The 14,017-nt window shown below is 39.8% G+C and overlaps 1 protein-coding gene across 1 annotated transcript; it reads left to right on the top strand.

Moving 5' to 3' along the window:
- Position 1: 1 nt before the first annotated feature.
- CCDC71L (coiled-coil domain containing 71 like) lies at positions 2-4,008 on the top strand (the record flags this gene model as incomplete). The annotated part of the gene is given in 4 exon segments (XM_011233446.3): positions 2-352; positions 355-423; positions 425-535; positions 537-4,008. Coding segments are annotated over 4 exon segments (558 nt in total), but the record flags the coding sequence as incomplete, so codon positions are not given.
- Between the last annotated feature and the right edge of the window lie 10,009 nt (positions 4,009-14,017).

Raw genomic sequence — 14,017 nt, forward strand, 5'->3', positions numbered from 1 at the left:
CGCCCGCCGGAGTGGGGCCCCGCCGTCCCCGCCGCCGCCGGCCCCCGAGGACAGCTGCCCTGCCAAGCCCGCGGCCCCCGGGCCCTGCTTCGGGGGCCGCACCCTGGAGGAAATCTGGAGGGCGGCCACCCCGACGCTGACCACCTTCCCCACCATCCGCGTCGGCGGCGACGTGTGGGGCGAGCGCAGCCTGGCGGCGGCGCGGCGCCGCGCGCGCCAAGTCCTGCGAGTGAACCTGGAACCCGTGGTGAGGCTTCGCCGCTTCCCGGTGCCCCGGGCGTGAGTCGCGGCCCCGGCGCCGCCGCCCCTCCGCCCCGGGACGGCTTCCGCCTGGAGGGATGAACAAGTGACAGTCGAGTGTTTACAGATCCGGCCTGGACCGCGTCCCCTAGTGCACTTTACGGGCGAAGAAGCACCGGATGGTCTTTCCCGGCCCGCGTCCCCGGGATGCGGCGCCGCCGTCTGGGACTCCGGGGCAGGTGTGCCCTCTGCTGCCTCCCAGCACCGGGTTTTCGGAGGGAGGAGACAGCTGGACCCGCAAGGGAGGTCCCCTTTCTTCCTAACCCCAGATTGAGACGTCTCCAGGACTATAGGGGCAGATCCGTTTTCTCCCTTTTGGACTCTCTACCTCACTGGTCTGGAAGTCCTCCGAAGTCATTCTTTTTCCAAAGGAATTTGGTTTCGTACTTGTGTAATAAAGCTAGAATTTACTTGCTGTTCATCCACCTCCCTGCTTCCCCTTTTTTCTTTTTTGACTGCCACCCCTCTTTCTGGAGGAAGATTGAATATGTTTTTTTTGAAAGGTGTTGCACTAGTTTGTGCTCAGGGTATTCTGAATCCCACTCGTTTCCGAATTTCACCTGGATTCCAAAAGCTTTGACCAAGGATATTTTCTAAGAAATTCAAGCTTATGACTGTTAATAGTGTAAGGATTTGTATGGCTTTGAATTTCATGGGCTCAGTGATTACAAACAAAGAGATGCAAAGTATAACTGTTTAAACATTTTTGAGGTTGTTTCTAAAGATTTTATATTGAAATTTAATGTTTATATTTACTGAGCTCCTAAAGGAAATGGTAGAAACTCATGAAGTTTTGTTAGGAAAAGTTGACTTGTTAAATTCTTTTTAATCGAATAAAATTTAAAGCGCATTGAAACCACATGGCTTGTGATAAAAAAAGAATTATAAAGCACTGGTATTGGTTAAAGAGATGGATGGAATCCGATTGGAAATGATTTGGCCTCTTTGTACTAGCCTAACATACAGATCTGGGAATATTTCAAGGATAATTTATTTTAAAATGGAAATCGCGTAGACAAAATGAGTATGTGTAAATGCTGTGATTAAAATGCCAAACAGAATACCCATTGGAATTCTCAAAAGTATTAATGATCTAGAGGGGTGGGGCATTTCTTGGTATCAGATAACTGGTGGAAGTTAACTTTGGGCAAAGTAGATTCTCCTTCCTTGTTTTTGTTTTTGTTGTTGGATAACAAGAAATGTCCAGATCACTGTCCATCACTCTTAAAGACATCATGATAATTAGTTGACTTTTTTGCTCCACGTGTTTCCTTTATTATCTTATTTCCATTCATAATTATGTTTGCAGTTATTGGTCTTTTGTTTGACAGCTGAAGACCACAGGAATTAAACAGGCGAGCCACACAGAGTACTGACCCTTCTTTTACACTTTTATAATAGTGTTTATATCATATGGCCCAGTGTGGAATTCTTGATTATCCAAGTGCCTTTGGTCATTGGTGGCAGCAAGACTTAATGGTTTTTAGCCAGTGGTGCCGCAGCCAGATTTTACTGCAATATCTAAAGGGTCAAGTAGTGACTTTGTACCACTATTATTTCAAATTTAAGTATTCTGCCATGGAACCATCCATACCAGGCTGGAACATGACATATGAAATCTTCAATATTAAGGTTTCTCTCTGCTTGGCAGCTTCTTAGGGGAATAATGAGAGTTGCGATTTTGACTCTTGTGTTTTTAGAATTCAAATGGCATAGCTTTCTGAAATGAATTTTTCAAGTTTAATAGTTCATAGTAGGAGTTTTGTGACTTTAATTTCAGTGTTCCTGTTTTGTAAAAAAAAAAAGAAAAGAAAAGAAAAAAGATATATATGACTTTATGCCAGTTTCCCAGTAAGCCTCATATTCTTTTATTCACTACTCAATGATAATGTGTTGTTACAAATACTGTCACATGAGTAAATAAAAGTGAATAATTACTTAGAAAATGGAGAGTGTTAAATTATATTTGTGTGATAGGAAGCTTATATATATTCTTTTGGTTAATAGCTTCCATTGCCAATTGTACTTAAATGCATAGGGTTTTCTTCCCCTCTTCCCAAATTGTTAACTTTTTTAGCTAATTAGCACCTGAGGAAAAAATATGTATTTGTACCACTTCACTATTGTATATAATTTTATAATTTAAAAAAAATCCAATGGCCATATTAGAATGTAATTTCAACATATAGCTTACCTAGATAGCTTCCCAGAGGATTTTGAAATTAGATGTAGCTGGGAGGATAACTTTGCTCAGCACAAAATTGAAACATAACCATTGACACCATGCATTTATTTTAACTGAGAATCTTATTTTTTTCCTCTTATGCCTTGTTACTTTAGTGCACTTGAACTTGCATAATGCTTTGGATTATTTGGGCTATCTGATTTCAGTTTGGATCTGATTGCCCATCCTAAATTCACTGTTATTTATCTGTTCTATTGAAAAATCATGCCATTTCTAGTTTGCGAAACAAGATGTAAACAAATCTTGATTTTTGCCAAGTTTTCTTTAGCAAAACCTTGCTAAAGTTAGTTGTTTTACAACGTATAAAATGTGAAGAAACAACTAATATAGTTGATTAGTATATAATAGGAAAATGAAAGTATTTTATGGATACTTTTGGGCGGAATGTGAAAAGGAACTTGGCACGGTGGCCTTTATGGTGAGGCATTCATTTAACTGTCTTCTAAAGTGAGTCTGTAGCTTAGCTTGTATATAGTTTTTTGGAAGAAGTCTCATGATCTTTATTCATTCTCTTACCTTTATATCTCACATGGCACAAGTAAAGGGGGAAGCTAGGAGGAAGTTTATCACCTTGCTATGCTCTTATTGAATCTTGAGTGCCTAAATGTGGTGAGTGGCACCTCAAATAACCTTTTGAATTCCTGATGTCATTTTTATCCTCCTGCTTGTCAACCAGCAACTTATTTTTCCTTACCGAATCCAGTAATGTTCTGATTGTTGAAGGCAAGCTTCATTGTTGTTAGTGCAAAGTGTCACTGTTGTGGTGTGTATTTATTTTGTCCAAGTTGGAGTACCTGATTGGACAAGTGTAATTCAAGCTGGTGGCTGACACATACTGATTTGCTTTGTGCAAATAATAGTACTATTTTTCTGGAAACTATTCAATAAAAACACATGAAAAATATTTGAATACAAAAAATCTGAGTAATTTTGAACTCAGTTTTTTGTTGTTTTAAGGATTGCCACAGCACTCTTTACATTGGTGTTTTTTAATGGACATATATACATATATTTACTTTATTGATGTGTTTAAAATATTTTTTGATAGACTGTTATGTCTTAAGTGCATTAGAAGGCAATTGTTTGTAATGGAACTGAATTGTTTTCTTGGACAGTTTGATGTGCGCATATGATTAAGATTTACAATCTGGTTGTACTTTTCTTTTTAATTTATTAACTGTAAATAAATTTTAGAGAATATACAGTGTTTGGTTTTTCTAATGATGTTGAAAGTTTTTGAAACGATATTTTATGTTTGCACGTGAATTGGGAAGGATTTTTACAATGTGATATATTTTGATTTCTTTTGTGGACTTCAAAATCCGGGAAATCCTGAGATAATGTTTTCTGCTATGTTCGGAGTCAGTGTTACATCAACTCTGACGATCTAGTCAGTCTCCAGGACAGTCCTTCATGCCCAAACCCAAGCCATCCCAGTTTGCCATCAATAAAGACTTTAAAAATGCATCAAAATTCACTTTTGAGTCCTGACCCCGATCCCCCCATGGTGGTGATAAAAGGTCTAATGCTCACGTTTTTTCATATTATGAAAGAAAGTAGGCGTGCTCTATATGAGTAGCAGCTGTAAGGCTGTTCTATAGAGTAGAGCCAGAATTTTCATTGCAGTCTAGAGGGTGGAAGTGGCAAAGGCAAGGATTAATAGTACTTTGTGGTCTCAATTTCCCTTTGTTATCTGAGTTCCTACCAATAATCGGCGGGGGTGGTGTAATGGCTATTGGTCACATTGCCTGGGATGGGATTAAAGCTTTACCACTTAAGCATTAGAACTTTAGGTAAATTACAAGAACGTTCTGTGCTTTAGTTTCCTCAAGTATCAAATGTGGTTAGTAAAGGAAACTATTGGGTCATTGAAAGGATTAAAAAGTGTTAATGGGGGAACACATAGGAAATGCTTAATAAATGCTATTAATTGGAGGCATGTGTGCTGAGAATAAGTATATATGCTGAGTGGTCCTTTGGGAGTTTAGCATCCTGAAAGTAGAGTGTGGTCTGGGAAACCCAAAAGACAAATTATGAGAAGGTAATTTGTGGGTGAATTAAATGGAAGGCAAGGGCAGCAGGAGGTTGGATTAAGTTGATTTATTAGGTAGTTTTCACTGTTGGAGGTTTTCCAGTCTTTCTTTAAAATGTTGGGCCCTCTTATCATACCTCTGAAAGATACTTGAAATATGCTGTTATGTATATGCTGTGAAGTAATAGTTACTGATCAAGAACTTGCCAAATTTCAACACTAAATTTTCACTTAGAGTAAACTCAGTAAGGCTTGCTTAAAAACCATGTTAATTTGCACTACAGAACTAACGTAGAATCAATTTGTGTGAGCTTTTGTATTTCCTGTGTCAAAGGAAACGAATGAGTGCAGTAGTTAGGTTTGAAACAGCAGAACGTTATTACTTTATTACCGAAAGTAAAAAAATATCCTTTTATTTGAAGCATTGACACACTCATCTTTAGATTTTGGGTCTCGTGCTTGTGATTTAGCTCTGATTCCTCCCAGCACAAAGAATAACAATGTATTCTAACTTGGTGAGCAAGCCACAGTTGCAGTTTCTGAAATTCACACAAAAAGAATTTCCCTAGATGGACATTATCCAGTGGTAAGAAGCCCAGAACTGAGCCTGATTGCAGATTTCACAAGAGCAATGACTTCTCATTGTCAGCGCTCACTTGTCTTGGTAAATGTCACCCTAAACTGTAATTTATAACATGATGAACATATCCAGAGCCCAACTGGAAGGCAGTACTCATAACAACACCAAACAGTATGGCTTCCCAGCAAGTTCGAATAAATACTCTACTGGACTCAAAACTGGACTTCTCTTGCTTTTGAAAGTATTCATAGAAATGTTAATGTTGAGATTCTTCCAAGTACTGAAATTAACTATGTAAAATGTATATATATTTCTCTCTCCTGGGATTTTTTACAAGTATATATTTTTTAATTTTAAAGGTTAATAGAATAGAGAAAAAAGGGTGTGACTTGGGGGTCTGCATTCTCAGGTTAATGAAATTATTAAAGCATAGCATACATATAAAATGTACATATATTAAAAATATTGTAAGCATGGCTTGATGAAATTGCATAAATTCAATATACTCGTAGAACCAGCACTCATTAAAAAAAAAAACAGAGCATTACCAGTACCCCCAGGGGATCCCCCCCATGCCTCTTTCAGTCACTATCTGTATCTCCTTGAGGATAACATTTATTCTGACCTCTTACAACATAGATAACTTTTGCCTGTTTTTGGACTTTATAGAAATGGAATTATGTGTCCTAGCTTCTTTCACTCAAAATTATGTTTGTGATATTCATGTTATTGTATGTAGCATTAAATCCTTTATTCTCGTTGGTGTGCAGAATTCTGTTGTGTGAATAATCTACAAAGTTTCTGCAACTCTTGGTGGATAGATTCTGTTTTAGGGCAATTACGAATAAAGCTTCAGTGAACATTAGAACATGTCCTTTGGTGAAACTTTTTTTTAAATAGTATTAATCTAGGAGTGAATTTGCTGGGTCACATGTTTTACAAATGATCAGTTTTGGTAAGATATTGCCAAACAGTTTTCCATAGTGGTTATAACAATTTACATGGACTTCTATAGTAGTGCCCGAGAGTTCTGGATACTTCATAGCCTTGTGACACTTGCTATCTTTGGTCTTTTAAATTTTAGCTATCCCGAGAGATAAACAGATTTTTTAAAAAAGATTTTATTTATTTATTCGACAGAGATAGAGACAGCCAGCAAGAGAGGGAACACAAGCAGGGGGAGTGGGAGAGGAAGAAGCAGGCTCATAGCGGAAGAGCCTGATGTGGGGCTCGATCCCATAACGCCGGGATCACGCCCTGAGCCGAAGGCAGACGCTTAACCGCTGTGCCACCCAGGCGCCCCAACCGATTTTTTTTTTAATTAAAAATTTCAATCTGAGTAATGTATACAAATGAAAAAAAAGCAAACCAACCAAAAAACAAACACAACACCTTAAATTGCACATAAGGACTGCAGTAAGAAAAACAAAAGGCTCTGTTTCACCCACAAACACCTCTTCCCTTAGAGGCAACACTTTAAAAAAAACAACAACAACTCAGGCTTTTTTAAAACAGGCTATTTTTTAAAGGACAGTTTTAGGTTTAAAGATCAATTGCAAAGAAAGTACAGTCTCCCCGCCCCCATGAGTTTCTACAGTTACTAACACCATGCATTCACGTGGGTTTCTTTGTTTCAACTGATGGGTAAGCCATTATTGACACATTATCATTAATGTTAGGATTGACTCAATGTGTTGTATAGTTTCTTAAGTTTTGACAAATAGGTAATGTCATGTATCTACCATTACAGTATTATTCAGAATAGTTACACCACCCTAAAAATGCCCTGTGCTCCACCTATTCACCACTTCCTCTTTCCCCCTAAACCCTGACAACCACTGGTCTCTTTAACTGTCTATGTAGTTTTGCTTTTCTCAGAATGTCATTATAGTTGGAATCATAAAGCATGTAGCTTTTTCAGATGGGCTTCCTTCCCTTAGTAATATGCATTTAAGTTTCCTCCATGGCTTTTAGATAGCTCCCTTCCTTCCTCCCTCCCTCCCTCCTCCTCCTCCTCCTCCTCCCTTCCTTCCTTCCTTTTTCATTAAGGGAGTTTAGTTTTTAAAACGGTTTTAGGTTTACAGAAAAATTGACTGGAAAGTACAGAGAGTTCCCCTGTTCTCCCTCCTGCCCCCCGCCAACACATATTTTCCCCTATTATAAACATCTTGCGTTAGTGTAGTGCATTTGTTACAATTGATGAGCCAATATTAAGACTATTATTAACTGAAGTCCATAGTTTATCTTAGAGTGCACTGTTCGTGTTGTGCAGTTTTGACAAATGTATAATGTCATGTTTCTAAGCATTTCACTATCATACAGTCTAGTTTCACTGCCGTAAAAATGCGCTATGCTTCATCTGTTCATCTCTCCCTCCCCACCCCCACACCCCCAGTCCCTGGCAACCACAGGTCTCTGTACTGTCTCAATAATTTGAGGCAACACTTTTAACTGTTTCAGGTTTTTATTCTTTTGTTGGTTATCTTCGTAATTCTAAATAATGTACTTACTGCTATTTATGATTTATCAGTTGTAGGCACCATCTGCTGACTTCCTCTATGAGGACAATATATAGTTCACTCACACCACCTTTCTTCTCTCTCTTCACCTTCCGATATACTTATATTACTGAATTCCTGTCTTTATTACTGTTTCAGTCAGGGTCCAGCCAGAAAATGCGTCACTATAGGTATTTTAAACAGTTACACATGTGATGGGATGTCCCAGAAGCCAAACGAAGGATGGTGAAGCAATCAGGATTTAGCATCATCAGAAAGCTGTTTCCAGCCCCAGGGCTGCAGAAACATAGAAGCATGCCTGGTAGGAGCTGGGAATATAGGATGAGAGGCTGCTTGGAGAGGAGCTAGAATCTCTGAGGAGATAAAATCCCTGCTAGAAAATGGAATGGGAGAGAGGGAACTCTTTGAGCTTATACCTTCCTCCCTCTCTCCAGTCAGGCTTCTGTTGGTCAAACCACTCTATAGCCAGTTGGCAAGGAACCTAGGAAATAGAGTTTGTAGGAGAAGTGTGGGAACTGGATCCGTGGGCAAATGGGTGAGGTTCCATATGTGTATTAGGTAGGGTTCTCCAGAGAATCAGGATCAATAGGAATAGGCTCACATGATCATGGAGGCTGAGAGGGGCAGACCCAGCAGAGCCAATGGTGTAGTTCCAGTCTGAGTCCGAAAGCCTACGAATCAGAAGAGTTTATGATGTATGTTGCAGTCCAAGTCTGTCTGAAGGCAGGAAAAGACCAGTATCCCTGCTTGAAGACAGAGAGAGTGGGTTCTTTCTTACCCAGCCGTTCTACTCAGATCTTCAATAGATTAGATGAGGCCCACCTGTATTTGGGAGGGCAATCTGTTTCGCTTAGTCTACTGATTCAGTGGTTAATTGTACCCAGAAACATCCTCATAGACTCACTAGAAATAATGTTTACCAAATATCTGGGCACCCTGTGGCTTAGTCACATTGAAACATGAAATTAACCATCACAAGATGTAATTTTAAACTAGATACTTAAATTTCTCTTACTTGTTCTATCAGTTTTCATTCCCTACATTGTAAGATAAAGGTCTTCCTTATCCTTTTGGCACTTTCTCTCCCACCTCCATCAGCTTTGGACTTACTTTTTTTTTTTTTTTTTTAAGATTTTATTTACTTGAGGGAGAGTGAGAGAGAGACAAAGGGAGAGGGAGAAGCAGACTTCCTGCTGAACAGGGAGTTTGACCCAGGACTCTGAGATCGTGACCTGAGTCAAAGGCAGATGCTTAACCAGCTGAGCCACCCAGGTACCCCAACTTTGGACTTCATTGTCATGTCAACATCATTATTTTGCCATGCAATCAAGTCTCTCTCAGATTGTTCATAGATTGATTCTAAAACTTGAAAACCAATAAATGGTTCACATTACTGAATTATGTAAATAGTATTCAAATCTTAGAATTACTGACCCTTTCTTGCAACCCTTGGACCTCTTGAATGAGGACAGCTCTAGCATAAGGTGAAATGGATTCTTTTTCTTTGTGCTCCATCAGTGCTTTAAACCAGGCAGGGGTACCTGGGTGACAGGGGGTCCTGGGATTGAGCCCTGCATAGGGCTCCCTGTTCAGTGGAGAGCCTGCTTTTCCCTGTCCCTCAGCTCCTCCCCCCACCCTGCTCATGCTTTCACTCTCGCATGTGTGGTTTCTCTCAAATAAATAAATAAAATCTTTAGAAAAAACAAAACAAAACCCATGCCATATTTTGGTTGGCTCATTCAGACTAAGACCATCTTATGCATATTTTTTGGCTTTCCTTAATTTTCTGATTGCATTTTTTTGTTTTCTTGCACTCTTTCAGTGTTCTCAAATCATGCCATGTATGAAGACATCTCATTTCTCCCTTAGAGTTGTCTTACTGGACCCTTCTGTCTTCCTGCCCCAGGTTAGCCTGGTGACTCAGTAGATCTGCTTCATAGCTTTTGTACTGGGTTTTCCTTTGCTGCTGTCCCAATTTGGTTCCTTAGTTATGATAACATGAGTCTCGGGGAAGGTAGGGAGTGTTGAAGAGTCTGGGCTCTTGAGCCAGACTGCCTGGGATTAAACCTTAGTTCTATCACTCACCAACTGTGTGACCTTAGATAAGTTATTTGGCTTCTTTATAACATAATTTTCTCATCTGTAAGATAATAATAGTAATAGTATATACTTCATAGGCTTGTTGTATGGTTAAATGCAGTAATGTGTGAAAAGCACTCAGAACTGAGTGCCTAGCACAAAAATAAGCAGTTAATGTTAACTATTCTTAATTATATTTTTTGTTATTTCTCCTCCCCTTGTTTTGCTGGAGTACATCCTCAGATAACTTTCTAAAATAGAATGAATTAAATGTTCTGAGACTTTGCATGTCTGAAAATATCTTTATTCTGTTCTCACATTAAATTGACAATTTTGATAGGTTTAGAATTCTAGGTTGTAATGTCCCTTCCCAATGGCCCCCCACTATAACACCACTGGAACTACCATATCTACTCTTTATAGTGTTTTTAACTCACTGTGACTTTCACCTTCTCCTATTGTTTTCAAAATCATTCACTAAATCCAGCCTACGCTCAAGTCAAATGGAATGAAGGTCTACTTTTTGAAGGGCTTTAAAAGAGAATTTATTAACGTATTTTGGACTGACACATTCTGCCCTCTGGCCTCAAATTACTTACTTTCATCCTACATGCAAAATGTCTTCACCTGACCCCAACAATCCCCAAGGCCCAACCCTTTATAACATCAGCTCAAAGATCAGAATGCTGTCATCTAAATTAGGTCCAGGTGTGGATGAGGTTCCTGTGGTGCAGTTTCATACATTTCTCTCAATCTGAAGACCTATGAATTAAGGATACGGCCAACACTTAGTGGTGGAACAGGCACAGGATAAGCAGAGTAGACACTACCATTCAAAAAGGAGGGAAGTAGGAGGTTCTCATGATTCACTGGTCCATAGCAGTTCTGAAATTCAGCGGGCACAGAGAGGCAGTCCCTTCACAGGGACTCAAGGCCTGGGAATAATTTTCTATGATTCTAGCTCCTACTGGGATCTTGCTTTCACCCTCTAAGTCATTCCTTCTTTCTCATGAAAGGTAGCCTGTGTCTGCAGCCGCATGGTTGTCTCAGTGTACTTACTGATTGTAGGGGTTTGTGGGTCAAAAGCCCTCATTAATTTTACTCTCTGGGATTCTTCTAAGTAAACCCTTCTGTACCATCTGCTAAGACTGATGAAGAACAATACTTCTGACCTTCCAGTTATGCAGTAACAAAGAGAACCATAGGCCCTACAGTTTACTCTGTGAGGGTGTGCTTATGTCACAGAATATTGGGTTTCTCCAAGACTCTACTTCATTTAGGAAACTTTTCTGGCATCTTTTTTTCAAATGTCATCTGTTTTTTGTTTTCTTTAAAGATTTTATTTATTTGAGAGAGTGAGTGAGAGAGCACAAGCAGGAGGAGGGGCAGTGGGAGAGGGAGAAGCAGACTCCTTGCAAAGCAGGGAGCCTGATGCGGGGCTCGATCCTAGGACCCTGGGATCATGACCTGAGCTGAAGGCAGACGCTTAACCGACTGAGCCACCCAGGCACCCCATCTGTTAGGTTTTGTTGTTAAATTAATAATTTACCTTCAATAAGGGTTATATTGTTGATGGTATTTGTGCTACTGAAATCTAAGGCTATATTTCAGTGGTACTGACTAAATGCAAGTAGTATCATTAGGGATGTGTTCAGCTGCAAGTCACAGAAAGCTGCCACCAGTGGCTTACACAAAGAGAGTTTTACTTACAAAAGGGCGGCAGGCTGCATTACATTCAGGCAGTAATGTCATCTGCAGCACGCCGCAGGGAATGGCAGAACTGCCAACTTCTTTATGATTTACTATAAAATATTGGAAAAAATGTTAACAATCATTAATACTAATAATACCAATATTTACTGGTCATTTACCATTTGCCCTCTTCCAGGTGCATTACGTGTATGAGCATTTCAGGCTCACAGCTAATCGATGAGGTGGAATGGTTAATGTCTTTTGGAAGTCATTCCTTTTCTTCTTCTCCAAGTCAGAAATTAGCTGTAGTATTTTTAAGGGCACATGGCTTCACCAAAATCCCTCTCAGGTTTTCTTTGCTTATCAATGCATCAAACATAGAAGAATTCTAAGAATCTAATACTTACGGATTGTGGAGAAACCAGTCCAGACTTTTCAGATCACATTAAAGATCTACGCTGTTCAGTATGCTTTCAGAATGGACCCTCGGAAGGTGCTCTTGTGGACATAGTTCTGTTGGTTGGCAAGAACCTTGCCTCCCAGGAGGCACTGTAACTTTTATATATCTATTAATAATTATCAATTAAAGTAAAACAAAGGATTTTACTTTGTCTTCTTGGTGACATTTTCTAATGTTTGCTAAGTTAACAAGTTTCATTGGGTTTAATTTTACCGTCATATAACCACTGTGATGTCATTACAGAACAATAGTGGCCCCAGGTGTAGCATCAGCTCTGGAAACTTCAGATGTGGTCAGGGTAGCAGTTAGGGTGGACTCCATCCCGTTCTTGGCCACTTGGGCTTGTCTGCTTCTCTCCCTTTGTCTCCCTCCCAGCCCCTTCAGCAGTGAGCGTCTGCTGTGAGTCTCCGGTAAGTCTCGAGCAGATTCGGATACAGATCATTTCCCTGATAATCTTTATGGTTGGCTGTGGCCTGAGGAGCGGGGCTAGTTCTCACAGAAGCACCTGGTTTGGGGGCCATCGAGCAGTGTCTGTGCCCTGCCTGAGAAAGGGGCAGTCTGAGTTTCAAGCATTTCAAGGTTTCGCTTCTCCCTGCCTACTGATGTATTTTTGTCATCTTCATCCATTTATCAAACGAACCTAAACTTTATGATAAAAAAAAAGGGGGGGGCTTGTGTGTCCTTTGCAGGTGGGAATGCTGGTACCAGTTTTGGGTATCTTACCCCAAAATGGTGAATTACCTAAAAATGTAGGGGTGAGACCTTGGAATCTGTACCTTTATTAAGCATTCCACGGTTCTGTTGATGGGGGGAGGGGTATCATACTTCAAGAAACCCTGCCTTAGAAAGTTTTAGCTCTTTGGATCTTCAAAGCCCTGTTATTAACCTGGTTAGCAAAGCTCTGTAAGGTCTTTGTGAGTATAAATTTCAAGATTTTTTGAGATCTGAATCCTGCTCTCCAATTTTTCATTACCTTTCACTGCTGTTTTCTCCAGAGCTTTCTTTACTTCCTTTGCATTGTTCTGTTAGGCATTTGGCCAAACTTGTCAAATAAACCTTTCCTCAAATTGAATATGAACATTTAAGATTGCTGACATGTTCAATACCCAAATATCTTATTATTTCTGGTAGGAGTTAGTTCTCTCTGTGGAAGGTGAATAAGTAAACCAATGTCTTTTTCTTTTCTTTTTTTTTTTCTTCTTTGCACATAAGGAAGGCAGAATGCTAGGTACTGCCAGGAGGGAACAAGGGAACAAGAAGGTCAGGGGTGTAAATCAGATTTCTGTCTTCAAAAAAGATAAACTTTTAATGTGATTAATTAAAATAAGCTGTGCTTTAAAAAAATAAAAGGAAAGATAGCCATGAACTCAGATAAAAGTTAGGCAATTAAGTATTTTTTCCCTAGGGCAACAAGGAGTTACGAGAAATACCATAATCTCTAAATTTTATACTAAAAAGTTGCTGCGAATAAGATTATAAAACTTATCTTTAAAGTTTGCTTTGTATACTGCTACCACTCCTTTGTTCTTCAAAGCTGGAGAAGTTTTTTTCTTCGGCTTTTAACATGAAATGAAAAGACATTTTCCCCATATATTTTCTTCTTGCCATTTATAAAGCTGAGCTGTTTAAGAAGTCTTTTATGTATTAGTTCTTTTTCTCTCCATCGTTTGTACAAAACCAGCTCTAAGATTGGGAATAACATTGACTATTGCTAACCCGAGCCCAGTGAATTTAACATCTTATAAAACCTAGCATTTGAGGAGACTTTGCATTTCTATCTTGGAGTTCCTTGTCCAGCCCTTGGGCAGGATTCCATTGAAATAATGCATAACGTGGTGGAGACACTGTCTGCGGAAGGAACTGTCTGATTTGACCTTACGTGTTGCATGGAGAGGACTGGAGGTTGGGGGTGGGAGAGGGAGACTGCAGAAGTGCAGAATACTCACGTTTACTTGAAGCCAACTGAACGTGAGCAGAGGAGGGTCCTGTCTCGGAAGAGCTTGGCTCAGCAGGGCTCAGCTCTCCATTGCTGTGGAATTAGTGAATAATACACTCATGAGAACCCACATGAAGGATGCTTCTAGAACTCCAAGAGGACTTGTTCCTTTGC

This window comes from Ailuropoda melanoleuca, chromosome 1 (genome assembly GCF_002007445.2).
Source record: "Ailuropoda melanoleuca isolate Jingjing chromosome 1, ASM200744v2, whole genome shotgun sequence".
NCBI lineage: Eukaryota > Metazoa > Chordata > Mammalia > Carnivora > Ursidae > Ailuropoda > Ailuropoda melanoleuca.